The sequence below is a fragment of the Haematobia irritans genome, chromosome 4, assembly GCF_050003625.1.
Source record: "Haematobia irritans isolate KBUSLIRL chromosome 4, ASM5000362v1, whole genome shotgun sequence".
In the NCBI taxonomy this organism is placed as follows: domain Eukaryota; kingdom Metazoa; phylum Arthropoda; class Insecta; order Diptera; family Muscidae; genus Haematobia; species Haematobia irritans.
In genome coordinates this window covers 58,531,403-58,554,979 of record NC_134400.1, presented here as the reverse complement: position 1 = coordinate 58,554,979, position 23,577 = coordinate 58,531,403, and the positions used below count along the sequence as shown (strand labels likewise).

Sequence of the window (23,577 nt, the reverse complement as noted above, 5' to 3'; positions counted from 1 at the left end):
TCGTTTACTTTTTTTCTTTTTCAAAAAACTTGCCAAAAATTTCTTGGGGATTTTTATGGGGAATTTTTAATTAAATTGGGGATTTTTGGGGATAAAAGCGATCCATTTGGGGACAAGAGCTCGGAAAATACTGGCAACACTGCATCTGAATGTAGTTTATATTCTCGTCTAAACTCTCTTCGAACGAAAGATGGATTTGATTCATTCGATATTTTTAAATTAAGCATTTGGTTCTTGGGAAAGCTTAGGATGACATATTTTATTACTATTTAATATTAATTTATTATCTATACTAATTTATTTTCCATGTGTAGTTGTAAAATAAAATAAATCTCTTAAATAATCATATGCTTTTATCATAGAACTTTCATTATTTCTATTCAATTTAAAGAGTACTGCATGATTAGTGTGTAAAGATAACCATGGCTATAGTCGGTAGGCGAAACATTGTTTTGCGACGGCAACATGTTCCTCTTTTCTTGTTTCCGAGTGTTTTTATACCCTCCATCAGAGGATGGGGGTATATTAACTTTGTCATTCCGTTTGTAACACATCGAAATATTGCTCTAAGACCCCATAAAGTATATATATTCTGGGTCGTGGTGAAATTCTGAGTCGATCTAAGCATGTCCGTCCGTCCGTCCGTCTGTTGAAATCACGCTAACTTCCGAACGAAACAAGCTATCGACTTGAAACTTGGCACAAGTAGTTGTTATCGATGTAGGTCGGATGGTATTGAAAATGGACCATATCGGTCCACTTTTACGTATAGCCCCCATATAAAGGGACCCTCAGATTTGGCTTGTGGAGCCTCTAACAGAAGCATATTTCATCCGATCCGGCTGAAATTTGGTATATGGTGTTGGTATATGGTCTCTAACAACCATGCAAAATTGGTCCACATCGGTCCATAATTATATATAGCCCCCATACAAACCGATCCCCAGATTTGGCTTGTGGAGCCTCTAAGAGAAGCATATTTCATCCGATCCGGCTGAAATTTGGTACATGGTGTTGGTATATGGTCGCTAACAACCGTGCAAAAATTGGTTCACATCGGTCCATAATTATATATAGCCCCCATATAAACCGATCCCCAGATTTGGCTTGCGGAGCCTCAAAGAGAAGCAAATTTCATCCGATCTGGCTGAAATTTGGTACATGATGTTGGTATATGGTCTCTAACAATCATGCAAAAATTGGTCCACATCGGTCCATAATTATATATAGCCCCCATATAAACCGATCCCCAGATTTGGGTTGCGGAGCCTCAAAGAGAAGAAAATTTCATCCGATCCGCCTGAAATTTGGTACATGATATTGGTATATGGTCTCTAACAATCATGCAAAAATTGGTCCACATCGGTCCATAATTATATATAGCCCCCATATAAACCGATCCCCAGATTTGGGTTGCGGAGCCTCAAAGAGAAGAAAATTTCATCCGATCCGCCTGAAATTTGGTACATGATATTGGTATATGGTCTCTAACAACCATGCAAAAATTGGTCCATATCGGTTCATAATTATATATAGCCCCCATATAAACCGATCCCCAGATTTGGCTTGCGAAGTCTCCAAGAGAAGAAAATTTCATCCAATCCGGTTGTAATTTGGAACATGGTGTTAGTATATGATCTTTAACAACCGTGCCAGAATTGGTCCATATCGGTCCATAATTATATATAGCCCCCATATCAAACGTTCTCCAGATTTGACCTCCGGAGCCTCTTGGAGGAGCAAAATTCATCCGATCCGGTTCAAATTAGGAACGTGGTGTTAGTCGCTAACAACCATACCAAAATTGGTCCAATCACACAAAAATTGGTCCATATCGGTTCATAATCATGGTTGCCACTAGAGCCAAAAATAATCTACCAAAATTTTATTTCTATAGAAAATTTTGTCAAAATTTTATTTCTAGAGAAAATTTTGTTAAAATTTTATTTCTGTAGAAATTTTTGTCAAAATTTTCTTTCTATAGAAAATTTTGTCAAAATTTTTATTTCTATAGAAAATGTTGTGAAAATTTTATTTCTATAGAAAATTTTGTTAAAATTTTATTTCTGTAGAAAATTTTGTCAAAATTTTGTGTCTACTTTGTCAAACTGAATTATATACGTATTGGATCGATCTTTTTTGATTTAATATATACCACGTATGGACTTAGATACAATTTAGAAGATGGTGTTAGGAGGTTTTAAGATACCTTGCCATCGGCAAGCGTTACCGCAACTTAAGTAATTCGATTCTGGATGGCAGTGTTTAGAAGAAGTTTCTACGCAATCCATGATGGAGGGTACATAAGCTTCGGCCTGGCCGAACTTACGGCCGTATATACTTGTTTAAGTTAATATGATTTGATTTTCATTATTCAACATTGGAGTTGAATAAAACATGTAATATCTTGTTATTTGCTGAGTTATTTTAAGAAAAAAGAATTTTCACGCGACCAGGCAACAACAACGCCTAGCGGTGAGTTCTACAAATTTGATAAGTGATGGCATCACTATCCCGTTTTCCGTCAAGGAATTAGGATAGATTTTAATTTGGCGACATGCCGTTCGCTGTCGTGTATTTAGGGCTTCTCTTAAGAAATGCACGTAAACAAGTGTTCGCCTATCGTTATGGTTATATTTACTCACTTAAATATATAATATTACGTAAATAATTAAATTCATGGTATATGTGTAAGTGTAAAATAAGCTATATGTAGATATATAATTTTGTGTGTGTGTTTTTTTTTTTGATATATAATTTTTTTATGGTCAAAAACTGGAAATTAGAATCGTAAAATGTGACTAACCAAATATTTCATTTGCCAAGGGGATATCGAAATCAATCTTGCTGACGCAAGCGATATGCCGCCTAGGGTCTCTTCACTTCCTCGTCGGATGACTATGACAAACATTAATGAAACAAAAAAATCCATACCAGCGGGAAGTGCATTTTTCATTTTTGGACAAAAAAACAGGTAAACCTACTTTTGGAAAAAAAAACAAAAATCTTAAAAGATCACATCGTCATCGGTTGTTTATAAGAATGTATTTTTGGCGAAAATTGTATGTATAAGAGATGATACCATTTTTTTATTTAAAGGAAAATTATTTGCTCATGTACAATACAAATTGTCCTCATTAAAAAGTTTATCGAGTTTTGGTTATGGCAAACCAATGTTGTAGCTAAGAAAAATAAGAAAAATACTCATATTAGGGACAAGAAATCTTTGAGCTCGCAGCAATATTTTCTCCAGTGTAGGAAAATTAGCTGAACTATGATCACATGTAGTAATTAATGTCATATTGGTTCAACTTTTCTTGGAATGATATTTCTAATACGTGTGTATAAGATTCCAGTCCTTTTCACCAATTTTGGATTTTCCTCTTATAAAATCGCCGAAATTCCAAATTAGGGAGGTATACAAGAAATATTGCAGTCTATGTAATAAAAGTTTAGATTGTTGAGGCATCTTGTTCTATTTCCCTGATATACAGTATCTTCCAAAGCTTAAAATACAAAACCGGATCAGCTTTTACATCAACCCAGTAACTAACATATAATGTGTTACACTTTAGACCCATAAAAATGCATAGCCATATATTTTTCTGGCTTTTGAATGTTAACGGAAGTAGTTAGAAAATGCATGGTTTGTGATGCTATTCCATGTGCAACTAAATTATAAGGGTATTTTTTTTAATTATTAAGAATATGCCGACGATGATGGTTCGGAACCACAGCAAAATATTCCAGAGGTTAGCACTGCTACCACAATTCTACCAATACCAGCGGGTACATCATTCTTTTTGTTTTCACAAACAAACAGGTAAGTTTTTTTAAGGATACCCTAGGAAGACAGATACACACAAATCGACACAATTTTATCGTTATTTTTTGGCGACAACAAAATATTGGATTCAAGCATGTTACATGTTCCCCGCCCAAAAATAACATTTTGCTCTTGAAACATGTTTGAAGTGATCATATTCTGTGGGTGTGATTACATCAAACGCAAATTGTTATTTTATGAAACATGGAACATTTTTGGTTGCAAAACTGTTTTTTTCTCGACGAAGTCAGATACATAATTTCGGTGAAAATAACATGGTTCCATGTGCCCCTCCAAAAATAACATTATATTGGAAGTGATTCTATTACTTCTCTGTGCATAGAAAGGTGGAACAATACTTTGATTGATAAGTCTGCTACATATTTAGTCAGTTAAATACATTCTCAAACATTTGGAAAAAATACGCATTTTTAATTTGCACTCCCAATAGCTTCTAAAGAAATGTAAAGGAGTACCTCCACCCTATACCATGTATATATCTTATCACAAGGTGGAGATCCAAACTATTTTTTAGGAAGCTAGTTCTTTGCTTGTTTCAGTCTCCGTAAAGAAAAAGTTATCTTCGTTCAAGTCCAACTACAGAAATAGAGGCGAAAGAGAGGTGTAATTATCTCGAACATATTTTAAACACAAACCTCGTCATATAAACAATCCTGGATACAAATGGGGCCAAACATTGAATACCGGCCTAATCATGATTGAATTTTTATTTGCGCAAAACATTAATTAAATAAAAATTCAATTGAAAAAATGATATGGTATAATTCTTTTGAAAAACTTTGATCGAAAATAGATAACACACAAGTTCTTAAACCTCTAATGTCTCATTCTTTGCTAGCTGAAATATATTCAAAGATTATCACATAAAAACAGAAGCCTCTTTTACAATTTTAACTAAGTTTTGTTTTATTTTAAACAATTTTGTTGTCATTAGATGAGTTTCGCTAAAAGCTTCCCTTTTTAATGAAGGCTTCCTAAAGGCGGTCTTGGGTAAACATAAGGTAAATCGGGTTATTCACAGTGTGATCGTAAATGCAGTTTCGCCTTAATTCATAGATACGTTTATTATATAATTATTTAATTTTTTCAATAATTTACAAACCCGTCAACAACACTTAACAAATTTTATTTTTCTTGCGAAATTTATTTTAATCAAAGATGTGAACTAAAATCTTATTCTTTTTTCATAAAACAGGTTTCGTGTTTTCTGCCACTGGCTATGTAATCACAGTAATTTTGGCAACTTCATTTTGTGCTGCATTATGTTCTCCTCTGCTATGTTAGCGGCGGAAAATCCTTTGAAAGCTGATGCAAGTAGGAATATTGTAAGTAAATCTATTAATTACCAATCATTTAAGTTGTTTCTTTTTTTTTTAAGAATTATGTTACGACGTTATAAACTCGTATCGGGAAACGAAAAAAGAAATAATATTGCATAGGAATGTTATTGCAATTATTCTACCATAAAACCTAAAGTGTTGGATCAGGGTGTGTCTAAAATTTTGCCAATATTGTCAATACTGATCCAATCAAACCAATTTAGCCATGCAAAACATCCGCCATATGTTTATGGCCAAAGACAATAAACTTGAGGAAGATAGGAAATTGGCTTGCGTCATACCAAATGTTGCATTTACCATGTTAGTTCCATACATGTTTGTAATTTTTTATTTGTTTTTCGTTTTTATTTTTTAAATGAAAAACTTAATTTTCTTAATTTTCTTAATGAAACAATGTTAAATTTTAAGCAACAACAAAAAAATTACATTTTCCCCTCTATTGAAATTTATTTCGTGCACTTAATTTCTTCTGATTTGCATTTTAATGCTATGTCAATACTTGTCGTATACGCGTTTGGTTCGAGTATGAAACTAACACGGTAAATGGTTTGATCTCCTCAGTAGCCAATTTCCCATCTTTCTCAAGTTTATTGTCTTTGTTTATGGCCATCTGTTAACGTTTATTTTGGATTTTACTATACTTATACCGATACGCTATGGCCATCAACGCAATTTTATTTATATAAAGCACACTCAAGCGCTTTAAAAAAAAAACTTCGTTTAAGGAAATACAAACACAAAAAAATGCATGCATCAAATCTTTATTAGATAAAATTTAATGTTTGATTGGGCCTCAAATGGTCCATCCGCTTAGCCCAACTTTTGTATATTCTTTACAACATTTCGGTTGGTATCTCACGAATAAATGCTTCAATATTGCCCTCCAATGCGTCAATTGAAGCGAGATTGTCGGTATAAATATGCGATCTAAAATAGCCCCACAAAAAAATAATCCAAAGGCCTTAAATCGCACGATCTAGAGGCAAACTCGCCTCTCAATAACTATTATTACGCGTAATGTGTGACATGTGGTACTGTTTTGTTGGACCCACATGTCGTCATGTAAGTCAAGCACTTGTATTTTGGGCAAAAAAAAGTTGGATATCATTTCACGGTAGCGCTACTATTCACAATTCGCTTCATCTTTACAGTAGCACGGTCCAATTATGCCATCAGCCCACTAACCGTACCGACTGTGACTTTTCCTGGATGCATTGGTAGCTTTTGCAATGCTTCGAGCTGATCTTCTCTCCAAAATCTTAACATTGCAAATTGTGTTTTTTTTATAGCTCGTGCCGTATACGAAGTTTCGTCTTTACCAAAACAAAGTATTCTATCTTCACTGAAAATGTTCTGTTTTGCTCGTGACGTGACGATTACAACAAAACCAAAAAAAAAAAAAAATGGAAAGAACTGCTCAACGATACCTTTTGAATGTGATGGCTCTGCAATACTTGACATTATAATCGCTTTTCAGTGTTCTATTCATTATTCGAAATATTCGAGGTACTTGTGAAGTGAATTGCCTTCACTAGAACATCGAATAGGCTTGTGCAGGCCTTTGATTTGCAATCGTTGTTCGTTTGTAAGACGATTCATGGATATATTATAGACCTAACTGAAGATGTAAGACTTAAGAAATCACCCTGTATTTATGAAAACGGTCAAACACCAAATTTTGAAAAAGTCGATAGGTCCCTTCTATGACGTTGGTGGATAATGTGTATTATTTTGGTTTATTGTTTCTTTGCAGGTTCTAAACAAATTCGATTACTTTTTTACGGCTGTTTTCACAATAGAACTGGTGTTAAAATTGATTTCATATGGATTTGTTCTCCATGATGGAGCGTTCTGCAGATCAGCATTTAATTTGCTGGATCTGTTGGTCGTTTGCGTCTCATTAATATCAATTTGCTTCAAGTAAGTAGAACTTAAGTTAGTTATGCACGATTTTTCATTTACAATAGTGATTCTTGGATAATGTACAGTTAATATGAGGTACACATGTACAAAGAAAAATTATAGTTAATTAACCTTAAAAAAAAGCAGGTTTTTATATATTCACAAAATGTACTGTAATACTACACCAGTCGGACTTATAATTAATGAAATATTGTATATTCGATCCTAAAATAATGAACGGTTTGATAGCTAATTTTGTGAAAACAATGGTCATTGTAACTAACTATGTACGAGAAAATTATACAATATAGGAAAACAATAAAATAAACTTAATGGTATAATCTGGTACATTTTAACAAAAAATTTACCTCACATTCTGCCAACATTGAGGTTCTGTAGTATTTACCGTTCTTGCAAAATTTTATCGAATTCGGCTGAAATTTCCCAGCTCCGATATATGTATCGCCCGATTCTCCCAAATTTGGCAATTATATCCTTATTTATTAACCAATCGTATTCAAATTTCAAATTCATATTTATACATATGAATTTGAAATGTGATCTAATTCACACATAAATATATTACCCGATCTTCAAAAAATTGGCTATAAAACCCACACTAATTGAGCGATTTCTTAATATGGACTCGTACTAATTCTGTACATACACTGTTAGAAAAATATGTTTTTCATATGTTCCGATATAAACAAAATGTGTTACGGGCACAATTTTCAAACACAATATATTTAAGTGTAAACATGTAATGTTCCTAAACTAACACTAAATGTTTGGTACACATATGTTAATATGTTAGAATATATTAACATAATATGTGTGAATGTAAACATATATAAATTTACAAATTTCGAGTAACATAGATATGTTGTGATATTTTATTCAGAGAGCGACAGAGAGAGAGACATTATAGAGAAAGCAATAGAGATGGAAACCGGGAGGGTTGACGAAAGATATCAACATAACATAGCGAGAGAATCAAAAGAAAGCAATTTCTGTGAAAGCGCTTGTATGTTGTTTCGGAAAACTGTTTTATGATAAGGACAAAAATGTGATATGCTTAAGTCTAAATATTATTTAATTTGAATATTATAATGACATTCGGAACCAAGAGAATAGACATTTGAAAAAAAAAAATCAGCATGTGTTTTCGCCTTGACAGCAGCATTTTATGTATGTGTTGACATGTGTTTTGTTTATTATTTTGGCATTATGGGCACAATTTTTTTCTTATTTCGTTAAAAGAAATCGGAACGTACGAGGAGTAAGTCAAAATATTCAGGCAAAGGAAATTTAAAAAAAAAAACAAGTATATACGGCCGTAAGTTCGGCCAGGCCGAAGCTTATGTACACACAAAAAAAAATTTTTCTGATTCAATCACCAAATTAATTGATCCAATTAATTTTTTAATTGAAATGTCTTCAATCACGAAAATGATAGTATCAATCACAGTTTTAATTGGGCATAGAAAAATTCTTGATTAAAAAATTAATTGATTTTTTCAGCAAATTTCAATTAATTTTTTAATTGATTCAATTAAAAATTTAATTGATGTTGATTGCAAAACTCAAATAATTAATTAATTAAAAAAGGTAACTATTTTTAATTACTTTCTGAATTGGCTTAAAGTTTTTATTTGGATTAACAAATGATTGGTTGAAATACATTTTTCATTAAAAATTTAAAAAAAAATCAGCACTTTTTTAACTGAATTAGTCTTCCGAATTTGATTAAAAAGTTAATTGTATCAATTAATTTTTTAATTAAAAATTTTAAAATGTTCAATCATTGACTTAATTAACTTAATTTTCTATCATGATTAAAAAGTTAATTGTATCAATTAATTTATTAATGAAAAAATTTTCAACTTCAATTAACTTTTTAATTGGAAATATTTTGGTGATATTTTTTTCTGTGTACCCACCATCATGGATTGCGTAGAAACTTCTTCTAAACACTGCCATCCACAATCGAATTACTTAAGTTGCGGTAACGCTTGCCGATGGCAAGGTATCTTAAAACCTCCTAACACCATCTTCTAAATTGCATGTAAGTCCATACGTGGTATATATTAAATCAAAAAAGATCGATCCAATACGTATATAATTCAGTTTGACAAAGAAGACATAAAATTTTGACAAAATTTTCTACAGAAATAAAATTTTAACAAAATTTTCTATAGAAAAAAATTTTCACAAAACTTTCTATAGAAATAAAAATTTTGACAAAATTTTCTATAGAAAGAAAATTTTGACAAAAATTTCAACAGAAATAAAATTTGAACAAAATTTTCTATAGAAATAAAATTTTGACAAAATTTTCTATAGAAATAAAATTTTGACAATGATGAAAATTTTATTATGAACCGAATAAAATTTTAACAAAATTTTCTCTAGAAATAAAATGTTGACGAAATTTTCGCTAGAAATAAAATTTTGACAAAATTTTCTATAGAAATAAAATTTTGACAAAATTTTCTATATAAATAAAATTTTGGTAGATTATTTTTGGCTCTAGTGGCAACCATGATTATGAACCGATATGGACCAATTTTTGGGTGATTGGACCAATTTTGGTATGGTTGTTAGCGACTAACACCACGTTCCTAATTTGAACCGGATCGGATGAATTTTGCTCCTCCAAGAGGCTCCGGAGGTCAAATCTGGAGAACGTTTTATATGGGCGCTATATATAATTATGGACCGATGTGGACCAATTTTTGCACGGTTGTTAGAGACCATATACCAATACCATGTACCAAATTTCAGCCGGATCGGATGCAATTTGCTCCTCTTTGAGGCTTCGCAAGCCAAATCTGGAAATCGGTTTATATGGGGTCTATATATAATTATGGACCGATGTGGACCAATTTTTGCATGGTTGTTAGATACCATATACCAACATCATGTACCAAATTTCAGCCGGATCGGATGAAATTTGCTTATCTTTGAGGCTCCGCAAGCCAAATCTGGGGATCGGTTTATATGGGGGTTATATATAATTATGGACCGATGTGGACCAATTTTTGCATGATTGTTAGAGACCATATACCAACACCATGTACCAAATTTTAGCCGGATCGGATGAAATATGCTTTGGCTCCACAAGCCAAATCTGGGGATCGGTTTATATGGGGGCTACATATAAATAAGGACCGATATGGACCAATTTTTGCATGGTTGTTAGAGACCATATACCAACATCATGTACCATATTTCAGCCGGATCGGATGAAATTTGCTTCTCTTTGAGGCTCCGCAAGCCAAATCTGGGGATCGGTTTATATGGGGGCTATATATAATTATGGACCGATGTGGACCAGTTTTTGCATGGTTGTTAGAGACCATATACCAACACCATATACCAAATTTCAGCCGGATCAAATGAAATATGCTTCTTTTAGAGGCTCCACAAGCCAAATCTGAGGGTCCCTTTATATGGGGGCTATACGTAAAAATGGACCGATATGGCCCATATTCAATACCATTCGACCTATATCGATAACAACTACTTGTGCCAAGTTTCAAGTCGATAGCTGGTTTCGTTCGGAAGTTAGCGTGATTTCAACAGACGGACGGACATGCCTAGATCGACTCAGAATTTCACCACGACCCAGAATATATATACTTTATGGGGACTTAGAGCAATATTTCGATGTGTTACAAACGGAATGACAAAGTTAATATACCCCCATCCTATGATGGAGGGTATAAAAAGAGATATGCTTGCATTTCCTTATGTTCAGTTCCATCATATTTGATGAGCACCATCTGTACATGCTATTCAGATCAGATTGGAGTAAGGATTGATCATCACTATTCCGAATACAGAAGAATACATGAAAGTGTAACAAAATTTAAGGGCTGATGGAAGGTCATTTATAAATAAGCAGAACAATAGAGGGCCAAGATGACTGCCTTGTGGAACACCAGAAGGCACATGTATTGATTTCGAAGTAATGTTATCAAATACTACAAATTGTGTACGATTCTTTAGATAACTTTCAAACCAGGATACCATTAATTCACTGAAGCCCATGCGATGCAGTTTGTACAGTAAAAGTGAATGGTTTACTTTGTCAAACGCCTTACTAAAATCAGTATAAATGACATCAGTCTGTAAACGATTTCTAAAGCCTTCATTAATCATTGAAGTCAATTCCAAGATATTTGTTATGGTCGAACAAGATTTACGGAAGCCATGTTGTTTAGGCGATAGAAGAGAGGAGACTTGATGATTCAAAATATCAGAAATAATTTTCTCCATCAGTTTTGGAATAGTACTTAATTTAGCAATGCCTCTATAATTCGTAATATCTGACTTGCTTCCATTTTTAAAAAGCGGAATGATAAATGAATTCTTCCACAACGTAGGAAAGTAGCCTGTGCGCAAAGATTCATTAAACAGAAATGAAAGAGCAGTCGAAAGAGAATGAGCACAATATTTGAGAATGTTACTGTGAATCCCATCAGGGCCCGGGCGATATGAACATTTTATCTTTTCCATATAACTCAGCACAATATCAGCAGAAATAAATGTAGTAGAGAATGTCGAATATTCCTGTATCTTATATGCATCAAAATCCTTATAGCAGTAAGTTGTTGCAAAGAACTTTGAAAACAAATTACATATAGATTCATTATCATCCGCTTCAACAGCACCATAGTGAAAGGTTCTTGGATACACATTTGATTGACGTTTAGAATATATTATTGGATACTGCCGAAACATTAATATTTTTATATTTTATGTGAACCTATTATATGTTTGGAAGCATTTTGCGCCCAAAAATATCATATGCTTGGAAGAATTTTCCCCAAAGAAGATTGTGCTCATTCCCTAACATAATTTTTACTTCCACGAAATTTTTAGTTCTTGGCACCTTTTCCTGTAATACAAATAATGTTGAAGAAATTATTCAATTTTATAAATTTTTTAATTTTTACCTTTCGCCTGGACGGAGAATCGAACCGAGGACCATACAGTTTGTAAGCCAACACACTATCCCCTGGGCTACGTAGCTGTTATAGTCACCAGTAGACAATTATGGTTATAAGTTACATTTATATAGCATACATACATACATTTGTTGGCCACGTGGAGCAGTGGTTGGCATGTCGGCCGTGCATGCAAAGGGTCATGGGTTCAATCCCTGCTCCGAGCAGTTTTTGGTAAAAAGTTTAAAATTTGGAAGGAATTCAAAAACTCTAACAAAAGAAGAAAATTTATTTAGGCGTGAACCGTTTTTTACTAGCATTTAATACCATTTTAAATGCCCTTAAAACTTATCGTATTTTGTACTTTATTTCATTTTTACCTATAAGGCCGGTAAAAAAAATTGTGCCCATAGTGCCAAAATGATAAACAAAACACTTGTTCCCACATAAAATTCTGCTCTCAAGGCGAAAACTCATGCTGTTCTTTTCCAATGTCTATTCTCTTGGTTCCGAATGTCTATTCTCTTTACTCGGATTGTAATATTCAAATTAAATAATATTTAGACTTAAGCATATCAAATTTTTGGCCTTATCATGAAACATTTTTCCGAAACAACATACAACCGTTTCACAGAAATTGTAAACATATATATATTTACTCGAAATTTGTAAATTTATATATATTTACATTCACACATATTATTTTTATGAAACATTCATGCCCCAAACATAATATATTAACATATGTGTCCCAAACATTTAGTGTTAGTTTAGGAACATTATATATTTGCACTTAAATATATTGTGTTTAAAAATTATGCCCGAAATACATTTTGTTTATATCGGAACATATGGTAACATATTTTGCTAACAGTGTACAAATTAGTTTATCATATTTACAAGTTTATCTTCTATTGTTTTTACTAGCCCAGATTTCAGAACTCATTCATACCAGTCAGTTGATTCATATTCTGATTGTATTCATAAATTTTCATATAAAACGACAATGCTTTAGCAGTTTGTCAATATTTTATTCTTCTTCTTTCGACAATGATTATTTAAATTTTTTTTTCGATTAAGTAAAATCATAAACATGGTGTATATAGTCAAAATTAAAGTTTATTTAATATGTGTTAGCTAAAATTATTATTTGTGCTAAGATAGAAAACTTAATTACAATGCTAAACTAAAACAAAGCATTTGAATAATTTCCTGTAATTTTATGTTTCAGTTCGAATGCGATTTCAGTCGTGAAAATATTGCGAGTCCTACGTGTGCTAAGGCCTCTTAGAGCTATAAATCGTGCCAAAGGATTAAAGGTGAGTAATATTGGACTATTATCACGATTTTTTTTAGCTATTTGTCTGGTTAAATTTATTATTGTAAATTTTCGATTACGAAGATCACATTGGTAAGAAAATATTTAAATTTGGGTTACATAGGGTTGGGCTTTTATGAGAGCGACAGAGAAGTGGCCACAATAAACAAATATTTAAATATTATTAGGGTCTGTTGTATATGACTTAGTTATGTACAAAATTCAAAGCAACTTTAAGAAAATCTGGCGTGCCTGAGCCATGCTTGGCCTGTCGCAAACTGTGACTTTTGCGACATACTTTTACGACGGTATAATACGTATGTCGCAAAAGTCGTAAACCTAATGTAGAAAACCTAATTTTGAATAAAAGAAATCGTGAATATTTTTATACCCTCCACCATAGGATGTGGGGTATATTAACTTTGTCATTCCGTTTGTAACACATCGAAATATTGATCTAAGACCCCATAAAGTATATATTCTGGGTCGTGGTGAAATTCTGAGTCGATCTGAGCGTGTCCGTCTGTCCGTCCGTATGTTGAAATCACGCTAACTTCCGAACGAAACAAGCTATCGACTTGAAACCTGGCACAAGTAGTTTTAGTGATGTAGGTCGGATGGTATTGCAAATGGGCCATATCGGTCCACTTTTACGTATAGCCCCCATATAAACGGACCCCCAAATTTGGCTTGCAGACCCTCTAAGAGAAGCAAATTTCATCCGATCCGGCTGAAATTTGGTACATGGTGTTGATATATGGTCTCTAACAACCATGCAAAAATTGGTTCACATCGGTCCATAATTATATATAGCCGCCATATAAACCGATCCCCCGATTTGGCTTTCGGAGCCTCTAAGAGAAGCAAATTGCATCCGATCCGGCTAAAATTTGGTACATTACGTTAGTATATGGTCCTTAACAACCATGCAAAAATTGGTCCATAATTATATATAGCCCCCATATAAACCGATCCCCAGATTTGGCTTGCAGAGCCTCTAAGAGAAGAAAATTTCATCCGATCCGGCTGAAATTTGGTATATAATGTTAGTATATGGTCTTTAACAACCATGCAAAAATTGGTCCACATCGGTCCATAATTATACATAGCCCCCATATAAACCGATCCCCCGATTTGGCTTGCGGAGCCTCTAAGAGGAGCAAATTTCATCCGATCCGGCTGAAATTTGGTACACGGTGTTAGTATATGGTCTCTAACAACCATGCAACAATTGGTCCACATCGGTCCATAATTATATATAGCCCCCATATAAACCAATCCCCAGATTTGGATAGCGGAGCCTCAAAGAGAAGCAAATTTCATCCGATCCGCCTGAAATTTGGTACATTATGTTAGTATATTGTCTCTAACAACCATGCAAAAATTGGTACACATCGGTCCATAATTATATATAGCCCCCATGTAATCCGATCCCCAGATTTGGCTTGCGGAGCCTCTAAGAGAAGCAAATTTCATCCGATCCGGCTGAAATTTGGTACATGGTGTTAGTATATGGCCTCAAATACCTATGCAAAAATTGGTCGAAATCGGTCCATAATTATATATAGGCCCCATATAAATCGATCCCCAGATTTGACCTCCGGAGCCCCTTGGAAGAGCAAAATTCATCCGATTCGGTTGAAATGTGGTACGTGATATTAGTATATGGTATCCAACAACCATGCATGAATTGGTTCATATCAGTCCATTATTATATATAGCCCCATATAGACCGATCCCCAGATTTGACCTCCGGTGCCTTTTGGAGAAGCAAAATTCATCCGATCTGATTGAAATTTGGTACGCGGTTTTACTATATGATATTTAACAACCATGCCAAAAGTGGTCCATATCAGTCCATAATCATATATAGCCCCCATATAAACCGATCCCGAGATTTGGTTTTGGAACCTCTTGGATGAGCAAATTTCATCCAAGTCAGTTGAAATTTGGTACATTGTGCTAGTATATGGCCGTTAACAACCATGAGTAACTAGGTCCATATCGGTCTATATTTATATATAGCCCTCAGATAAATCGATCCCCAATCACACAAAAATTGGTCCATATCAAGTTCATAATTGTACATAGCCCCCATATAAGCGTCACACATATTTCAATTCTGGCTCCCTACATACCGTGCAAAAGTCCATATCGATTCGCAATTATGTGTAGACTTACATACATTTGTGTCTAATATATACCACGTGTGGACTAACTCACAATTTAGAAAACGATTTAAGATACCACAACCCGAGTAATTCGATTGTGTATAACAGTCTTTCGTAGAAGTTTCTACGCAATCCATGGTGGAGGGTACATAAGATTCGGCCTGGCCGAACTTACGGCCGTTTATACTTGTTTTAATCTAATCTAGTTTGGCTCCCCGATAAAAGGAGAATCTCTACTACACGGACGAAAAAGACTGTTTTCATATGTTTGGGTGTAAACATTATATGTTTGGAACTCAAGTTTGAAACACAATATTTTTAAGTGCAAGCATATAATGTTCATAAACTAGCATAACATGTTTGGGACATATATGTTAATATGTTTGAACATATTATGTTTGGGACATCAAATGTTTGTAAATATAACATGCTTAGATGCAAACATATATTAATTTAGAAATAGCCTATAAACATATATGTGTTTAGAAAGAGAGACCTAAAGAGTATGCTGCAAGTAAAATAATGGAAGTAACCAATTGGCGCATTAAAAATATATCCACACAAAGAAAATTTCATTAAAATTTTTTTCTACCAGTGTATGTTCTAAGGTGAAACATAATATGTTTGAACAATACAAACAATATTTTGTTTGGACCAATCCTAAAAATATATATGCTTGAAGCAAAAAGTGTTTGGGATATATGTTACAGAAGCGATTTTTTTTTTGAGGGTGTAGGTTTACATCTCTCATTCGCAATTTAAAAATTTGCATGGTCCATAATGTCCATCCAAGCTTTTGCATCAGCGAATGACTAACTACAGTTTCGAAAATTTTTAATTAGTATGGAAACTGGCTTCAATAAGCCAAAAAATGATTTTATAAAATGGTTATCGTAAAAAAACTATATGATTCGATGGAAAAATATTACTGTTTATACTTAGCTTGCGAGAAATAATTTTTAATTTCAAAATAATAACTGTAGTAGTTTGACGCGTATGTTACGTTTACGACGTTTACAACTTTGCGACAGCCTCAAACCATAAAAAGTTTGATACCTACCATCTCTGGCCTGAGCGAGATGCAAATGTTTGATTCTCCCTTTCTTACAAACGATGTACCCAATATTTAGGCTTGCCAGATCGAACTTGTCAAAAATGTTAACATTGACCAAAAAAATTGACAAATAAAAACACTTTTATTATCAGGTTTAGTTTATTTTTTTTTTATTTTGTTGATAAAAATTATTAGAATAATATGATACATTTATAAAAAGTACACTATTAGAAAAATATGTTTTTCATATGTTCCGATATAAACAAAATGTGTTTCGGGCACAATTTTTAAACACAATATATTTAAGTGCAAACATGTAATGTTCCTGAACTAACACTAAATGTTTGGGACACATATGTTAATATGTTAGAATCTATTATGTTTGGGGCATGAATGTTTCATAAAAATAACATGTGTGAATGTAAATATATATAAATTTACAAATTTCGAGTAAACATATATATATGTTGTGAGAGTATAGAGAAAGAAATATAGATGGAAACCGGGAGGGTTGACGAAAGATATCAACATAACACAGCGAGAGAACGAAAAGAGAGCAATTTCTGTGAAACCGCTTGTATGTTGTTTCGGAAAACTGTTTTATGATAAGGCCAAAAATTTGATATGCTTAAGTCTAAATATTATTTAATTTGAATATTAGAATGAGTATTTGGAGTAAAGAGAATAGACATTCGGGACCAAGAGAATAGACATTTGAAAAAAAACAGCATGTGTTTTCGCCTTGAGAGCAGCATTTTATGTATGTTATGTGTGGACATGTGTTTTGTTTATCATTTTGGCATTGTGGTCAAAATTTTTTTCTTGGTTCCTTAAAAGAAATCGGAACGTATGCTAACCACTGCTCCACGTGGCCAACAAATGTATGTTTGTGTTAAATAATGTTATATTTGTATGGGCTAGTGGGCGCTGCAAGCTATGCTATATAAATGTAACTTATAACGATAATTGTCTATTGGTGACTATAACAGCTACGTAGCCCAGTGGTAGTGTGGTGGCTTACAAATTGCATGGTTCGATTCTCCGTCCAGGCGAAAGGTAAAATTTAAAAAAATTATAAAATTGAATAATTTCTCCAACATTATTTGTATTACAGAAAAAGGTGCCGAGAACTAAAAATTTCGTGGAAGTGAAAATTATGTGAGGGAATGAGCACAATCTTCTTGGGGAGAAAATTCTTCCAAGCATATAATATTTTTGGGCTCAAAATGCTTCCAAACATATAATATGTTCACATAAAACAAGTATAATAATGTTTCGGCAATATCCAATAATATATGTGCTTCCTGCAAAATATGTTTGGAACATATGTTAGAGAAGCGATTTTTTTGAGGGTGTAGAAATAACAGAAACAATGTAAAAGAAACAAAAACAATATAAAAATACAACAAGTTTATACGGCCGTAAGTTCGGCCAGGCCGAAGCTTATGTACCCTCCATCATGGATTGCGTAGAAACTTCATCTAAACACTGCCATCCACACTCGAATTACTTAAGTTGCGGTAACGCTTGCCGAATAAAATTTTCACAAAATTTTCTATAGAAATAAAAATTTTGACAAAATTTTCTATAGAAAGAAAATTTTGACAAAAATTTCTACAGAAATAAAATTTTAACAAAATTTTCTATAGAAATAAACTTTTGACAAAATTTTCTATAGAAATAAAATCTTGGTAGATTATTTTTGGCTCGAGTGGCAACCATGATTATGAACCGAATAAAATTTGAACAAAATTTTCTATAGAAATAAAATTTTGACAAAATTTTCTATAGAAACAAAATTTTGACAATGATGAAATTTTATTATGAACCGAATAAAATTTTAACAAAATTTTCTCTAGAAATAAAATTTTGACAAAATTTTCTATAGAAATAAAATTTTGGTAGATTATTTTTGGCTCTAGTGGCAACCATGATTATGAACCGATATGGACCAATTTTTGTGTGATTGGACCAATTTCGGTATGGTTGTTAGCGACCATATACTAACACCACGTACCTAATTTGAACCGGATCGGATGAATTTTGCTTCTCCAAGAGGCTCCGGAGGTCAAATCTGGAGAATGTTTTATATGGGGGCTATATATAATTATGGACCGATATGGACCAATTCTGGCACGGTTGTTAAAGATCATATACTAACACCATGTTCCAAATTACAACCGGATTGGATGAAATTTGCTTCTCTTGGAGACTTCGCAAGCCAAATCTGGGGATCGGTTTATATGGGGGCTATATATAATTATGAACCGATGTGGACCAATTTGTTAGAGACCATGGTTGTTAGAGACCATATACCAATATCATGTACCAAATTTCAGGCGGATCGGATGAAATTTGCTTCTCTTTGAGGCTCCGCAACCCAAATCTGGGGATCTGTTTATATGGGCGCCATATATAATTATGGACCGATGTGGACCAATTTTTACACGGTTGTTAGAAACCATATACCAATACCATGTACCAAATTTCAGCCGGATAGGATGCAATTTGCTCCTCTTTGAGGCTTCGCAAGCCAAATCTGGAGATCGGTTTATATGGGGTCTATATATAATTATGGACCGATGTGGACCAATTTTTGCACGGTTGTTAGAGACCATATACCAACATCATGTACCAAATTTCAGCCGGATCGGATGAAATTTTCTTCTCTTTGAGGCTCCGCAAGCCAAATCTGGGGATCGGTTTATATGGGGGCTATATATAATTATGGACCGATGTGGACCAATTTTTGCATGATTGTTAGAGACCATATACCAACACCATGTACCAAATTTCAGCTGGATCGGATGAAATTTTCTTCTCTTTGAGGCTCCGCAAGCCAAATCTGAGGGTCCCTTTATATGGGGGCTATACGTAAAAGTGGACCGATATGGCCCATTTTCAATACCGTCCGACCTACATCGATAACAACTACTTGTGCCAAGTTTCAAGTCGATAGCTTGTGTCGTTCGGAAGTTAGCGTGATTTCAACAGGCGGACGGACGGACGGACATGCTTAGATCGACTCAGAATTTCACCACGACCCAGAATATATATACTTTATGGGGTCTTAGAGCAATATTTCGATGTGTTACAAACTGAATGACAAAGTTAATATACCCCCATCCTATGATGGAGGGTATAAAAAAGTGTTGTTCACCAAGACAACGCACCGTGCCACAAGTCATTGAGAACGATGGCAAAAATTCATGAATTGGGCTTGGAATTGCTTCCCCACCCACCGTATTCAGCAGATCTGGCCCCCGGCGACTTTTTCTTGTTCTCAGACCTCAAAAGGATGCTCGCAGTGAAAAAACTGAGGCCTATTTTGAGGCAAAACCGAAGGAGTACTACCAAAATGAGTGAATGAGTTATTTTTAGAAATTTCAAAATTCAAAAATAGCTCCAACTCAATTTTCATAACCGGAGCTTATTATAATCTCTATGGAGACAAAGTATTTTTTGTTAGAATTTTAAAGTGGATTTTCGACTATTTATACTCGACGGCAATAAACAGAAAGGGGTATGGGTATGTAGCCCCAACCTTTAGGTTAGGTTAGGTTTAGTGGCAGCCCGATATTTATGCCTCACTTAGACTACTGAGTCCATTGCAATATATGCTAAATCGTGATTTTAGCGGCAAAAAATACTTCTCACCCCCCTTTTTAGAGTAATGGCTATAAATACCTCGAAAAATTGTGTTTTTTGTTTTTGAATCCTTCATCAAAGTTGTAGCTTTTGACTAGGAAAACAAAAATGAATATATAATATATTAAGTCGGAAAAATTTCATATTCATGCTCAAAACCCCAAAAATGTCGAAAAAATTAAATTTTTTTCACCGATTTTTTCGGTTTTCGTACTATGTTACAGCTCATGAACTATTGAAAATTTTACCAAACAATCAAGGCAAGAAATGTAGTCTATATAATTATGAACTACTTTTTAGTACACTCAGTATATTGTGCGTTCTTGAATCCTTACGAGCGGTATCTGCTCGATCTTTTTATAACACTTGTTTCGGGCCTCAGATTAATTTTCTGCAAGGAAATCTACAGTTACTACTTAAACCTTGCTTATTTGAGAAACCTCGTTTATTTGAGATAACATTTTGCATATTGTGGCAGACATCGGGGACCATCCATATGTTTTGAAAAATATTTCACTAGTTTTAATACAATGCGACGAAACTTTTGAGTACCATTTTCAAATTTTGAGGCAATTAAGATTGGGTGTAAATGTCTTAAAAACCAATAAAAATTTTAATTAATTTCGCGACAAAAATCAATCACCTATTTGATTGATTCAATTAAATAATTAATTGATATTGACAATAAATTTCAATCAAAAATTTATATATTGCGCTCCCTAAATCTTATTTAGTTTTATTTGAAATAAAAGAAAATATGCGTTTCTTGTAAAAAATCAAAATTTTATTTTTGTGAATTATGCTATCGACAAAAGAATTTGGTTCTTGTTAGTTATGTATTTTGTTCTAACATAACTTGGATATACAATTACGATCAATAACAACTAAAGGGAGAAAAAATAAACTATATAAATCATTATCCTCCTTATCATAATAACCATGTCATCATGTACCTTATAATTTGTAGATGCGCCTCCAACAAATCAGTAGTCTGTAGGTTAGGTTAGGTTAAAGTGGCGGCACGATTAAGATTCAGGCTCACTTAGACTATTTAGTCCATTGGGATAACACATTAACTAAAAGTACCTATTACATAAAGGGTGATACGGTCAAAATTTGGTCAAGGGAAAACGCGTGTAAATCGGTGAAATCGTTTATTTAAAAAATCAAATTAAATTTCTTTTTCAAGTTCAATTAGTATAAAATTCCGGAAAAATATTCAGTTAGGCTTTCGCTTTTCCAAATCCGAATTGCCGGGCCTCACGCTTGACACCTGCGATCAGATTTTGTACAGCCACCTTGTCCACCTTCTTCGCCGCAGAAAGCCAGTTTGCCTTGAACTGCTGCTCGTCCTTAGCAGTTTTTTTGGTCTTCTTTAGGTTCCGCTTGACAATAGCCCAGTATTTCTCAATTGGTCGGAGTTCTGGCGTGTTGGGAGGGTTCTTGTCCTTGGGAACCACCTGCACGTTGTTGGCGGCGTACCACTCCATGGCATTTTTACCGTAATGGCAAGATGCCAAATCCGGCCAAAACAGTACGGAACAACCGTGTTTCTTCAGGAAAGGCAGCAGACGTTTATTCAAACATTCTTTCACGTAAAATTCTTGGTTGACAGTCCCGGAAGCTATGAAAATGCTGCTTTTCAAGCCACAGGTACAGATGGCTTGCCAAACTAGATATTTCTTTGCGATCTTTGACAGTTTTATGTGCTTGGAAATATCTGCTACCTTTCCCCTTCCTTTTTCCGCATAAAACTCCTGTCCCGGAAGCTGCTTGTAGTCGGCTTTGACGTAGGTTTCGTCGTCCATTACCACGCAGTCAAACTTCGTCAGCATCGTCGTGTACAGCCTTCGGGATCGCGCTTTGGCCGTCGTATTTTGTTTATCAACGCGATTTGGAGTCACTACCTTCTTGTAAGTCGATAGTCCGGCTCGTTTTTTGGCTCGATGCACGGTTGTAGACGATACACCCAGCTTATTTGCGGCATCTCGGAGAGAGAGGTTAGGGTTTTGCTTGAAACTACCGGCAACTCTCTTTGTCGTCTCAGCGGCTTCCGGTTTTCGATTTCCCCCCCGATCCAGACTTCCTGGCTGTCGACAAACGTTCCCCAAACACTTTAATTACATTTGTAACGGTTGATTTGGCAACTTTTAGCGATTTTGCCAGCTTTGCGTGCGAGTAGCTCGGATTTTCGCGATGCGCGAGCAAAATTTTGATACGCTGCTCTTCTTGCTTGGACGGCATTTTGACAAGTGAAGAGTGAATTCCAAAATCAAAATAGGAGCAACATTGTACACACACACCTTCAAAATGAGGGGTGTTCAGGTTTTTTAAATGGAAAATTGAAAGAAATACGTCAAGTTTATATTGACCAAATTTTGACCGTATCTCCCTTTATGGGCACTTCTAGTTTTAACCGCTGAACCTTCTCGATTATTTTCTTCTGTTAAACCAACCAGATTGTTCCGAAAACATTAGCAGACTGCTTAAGTTAACGTTTTCCAGGTCCGCCAGTAATCTAGAGCTATATGCCTCTAAAATTTGCTTACGCCTTACACAAAATGCAGGACACTCACACAAGAGGTGTTTAATTGAGTCATTATACTTCGCGCCTATAGTTTTTGCAAAATCGCCTATCAGGCAGCGACCCGTTATAGCAGATATCAGGAGTGATATCTGACGTCTCGAGAACATTAGCATATCTAGTGTGTGGTTTAAGTTGAAATGGGGCCATATTTGCTTGGTGTCGTTACAACCAGGGCTGTGGAGTCGAGCCAATTTTGCTCGACTCCGACTCCGACTCCGACTCCAGCATTTTTCATCAGCTCGACTCCGACTCCGACTCCGGAGTCGACTCCGGATAATATAACTAAATCTCATTTTAGTACCACTAATTTGTAGTTCTATTGAGGGGGTATGTATGGGGTATATATATGGATCGATATAAACTATCGTATTTATTTATGTGTGCAAGAAAGGTCTTAATTTCGCATTTATACCAATTAAACTCTTTATTTCAAATTTAGGGCAATGTTTAATAAATAAAATAATGATATAAATACCCATCATAATATGAGAATATACCGACAGTATATGTATTTGTGGATGAAAATTATTATAAAGGGTTATATTCCCATATGCATGAATTTAAATCTGAATCGATTTAGACAAAATTGTATATACTTCTAGAAAATCTCTGTACCTAAAATTTAAATCTAACGTTATGGGACGTAACACAATTATAGCAAAAAATAAAAATGCAAAGAAAGTCTAAAGTCGGGCGGGCCGTTTGTAACATACTCTGCACAACTTTGTATTTAGATCTACATTTTGATAAAATCTGAA

General features: G+C 34.3%; 1 protein-coding gene across 4 annotated transcripts in view; it reads left to right on the top strand.

The window, feature by feature from the left end:
- The window catches only part of Ca-alpha1D (Ca[2+]-channel protein alpha[[1]] subunit D), a 239,320-nt gene that overhangs the window by 114,524 nt on the left and 101,219 nt on the right, over positions 1-23,577 (top strand). For 3 of the 4 annotated variants that reach the window (XM_075304023.1, XM_075304024.1, XM_075304025.1), the window contains exons 12-15: positions 2,827-2,974; positions 5,043-5,172; positions 6,941-7,107; positions 13,273-13,360. In XM_075304023.1, the coding sequence (XP_075160138.1) occupies positions 2,827-2,974; positions 5,043-5,172; positions 6,941-7,107; positions 13,273-13,360 (533 nt within the window). Of the gene's footprint in view, positions 1-2,826; positions 2,975-3,705; positions 3,824-5,042; positions 5,173-6,940; positions 7,108-13,272; positions 13,361-23,577 lie in introns of all 4 variants that reach the window. The other variant, XM_075304026.1, reaches the window with a different exon arrangement.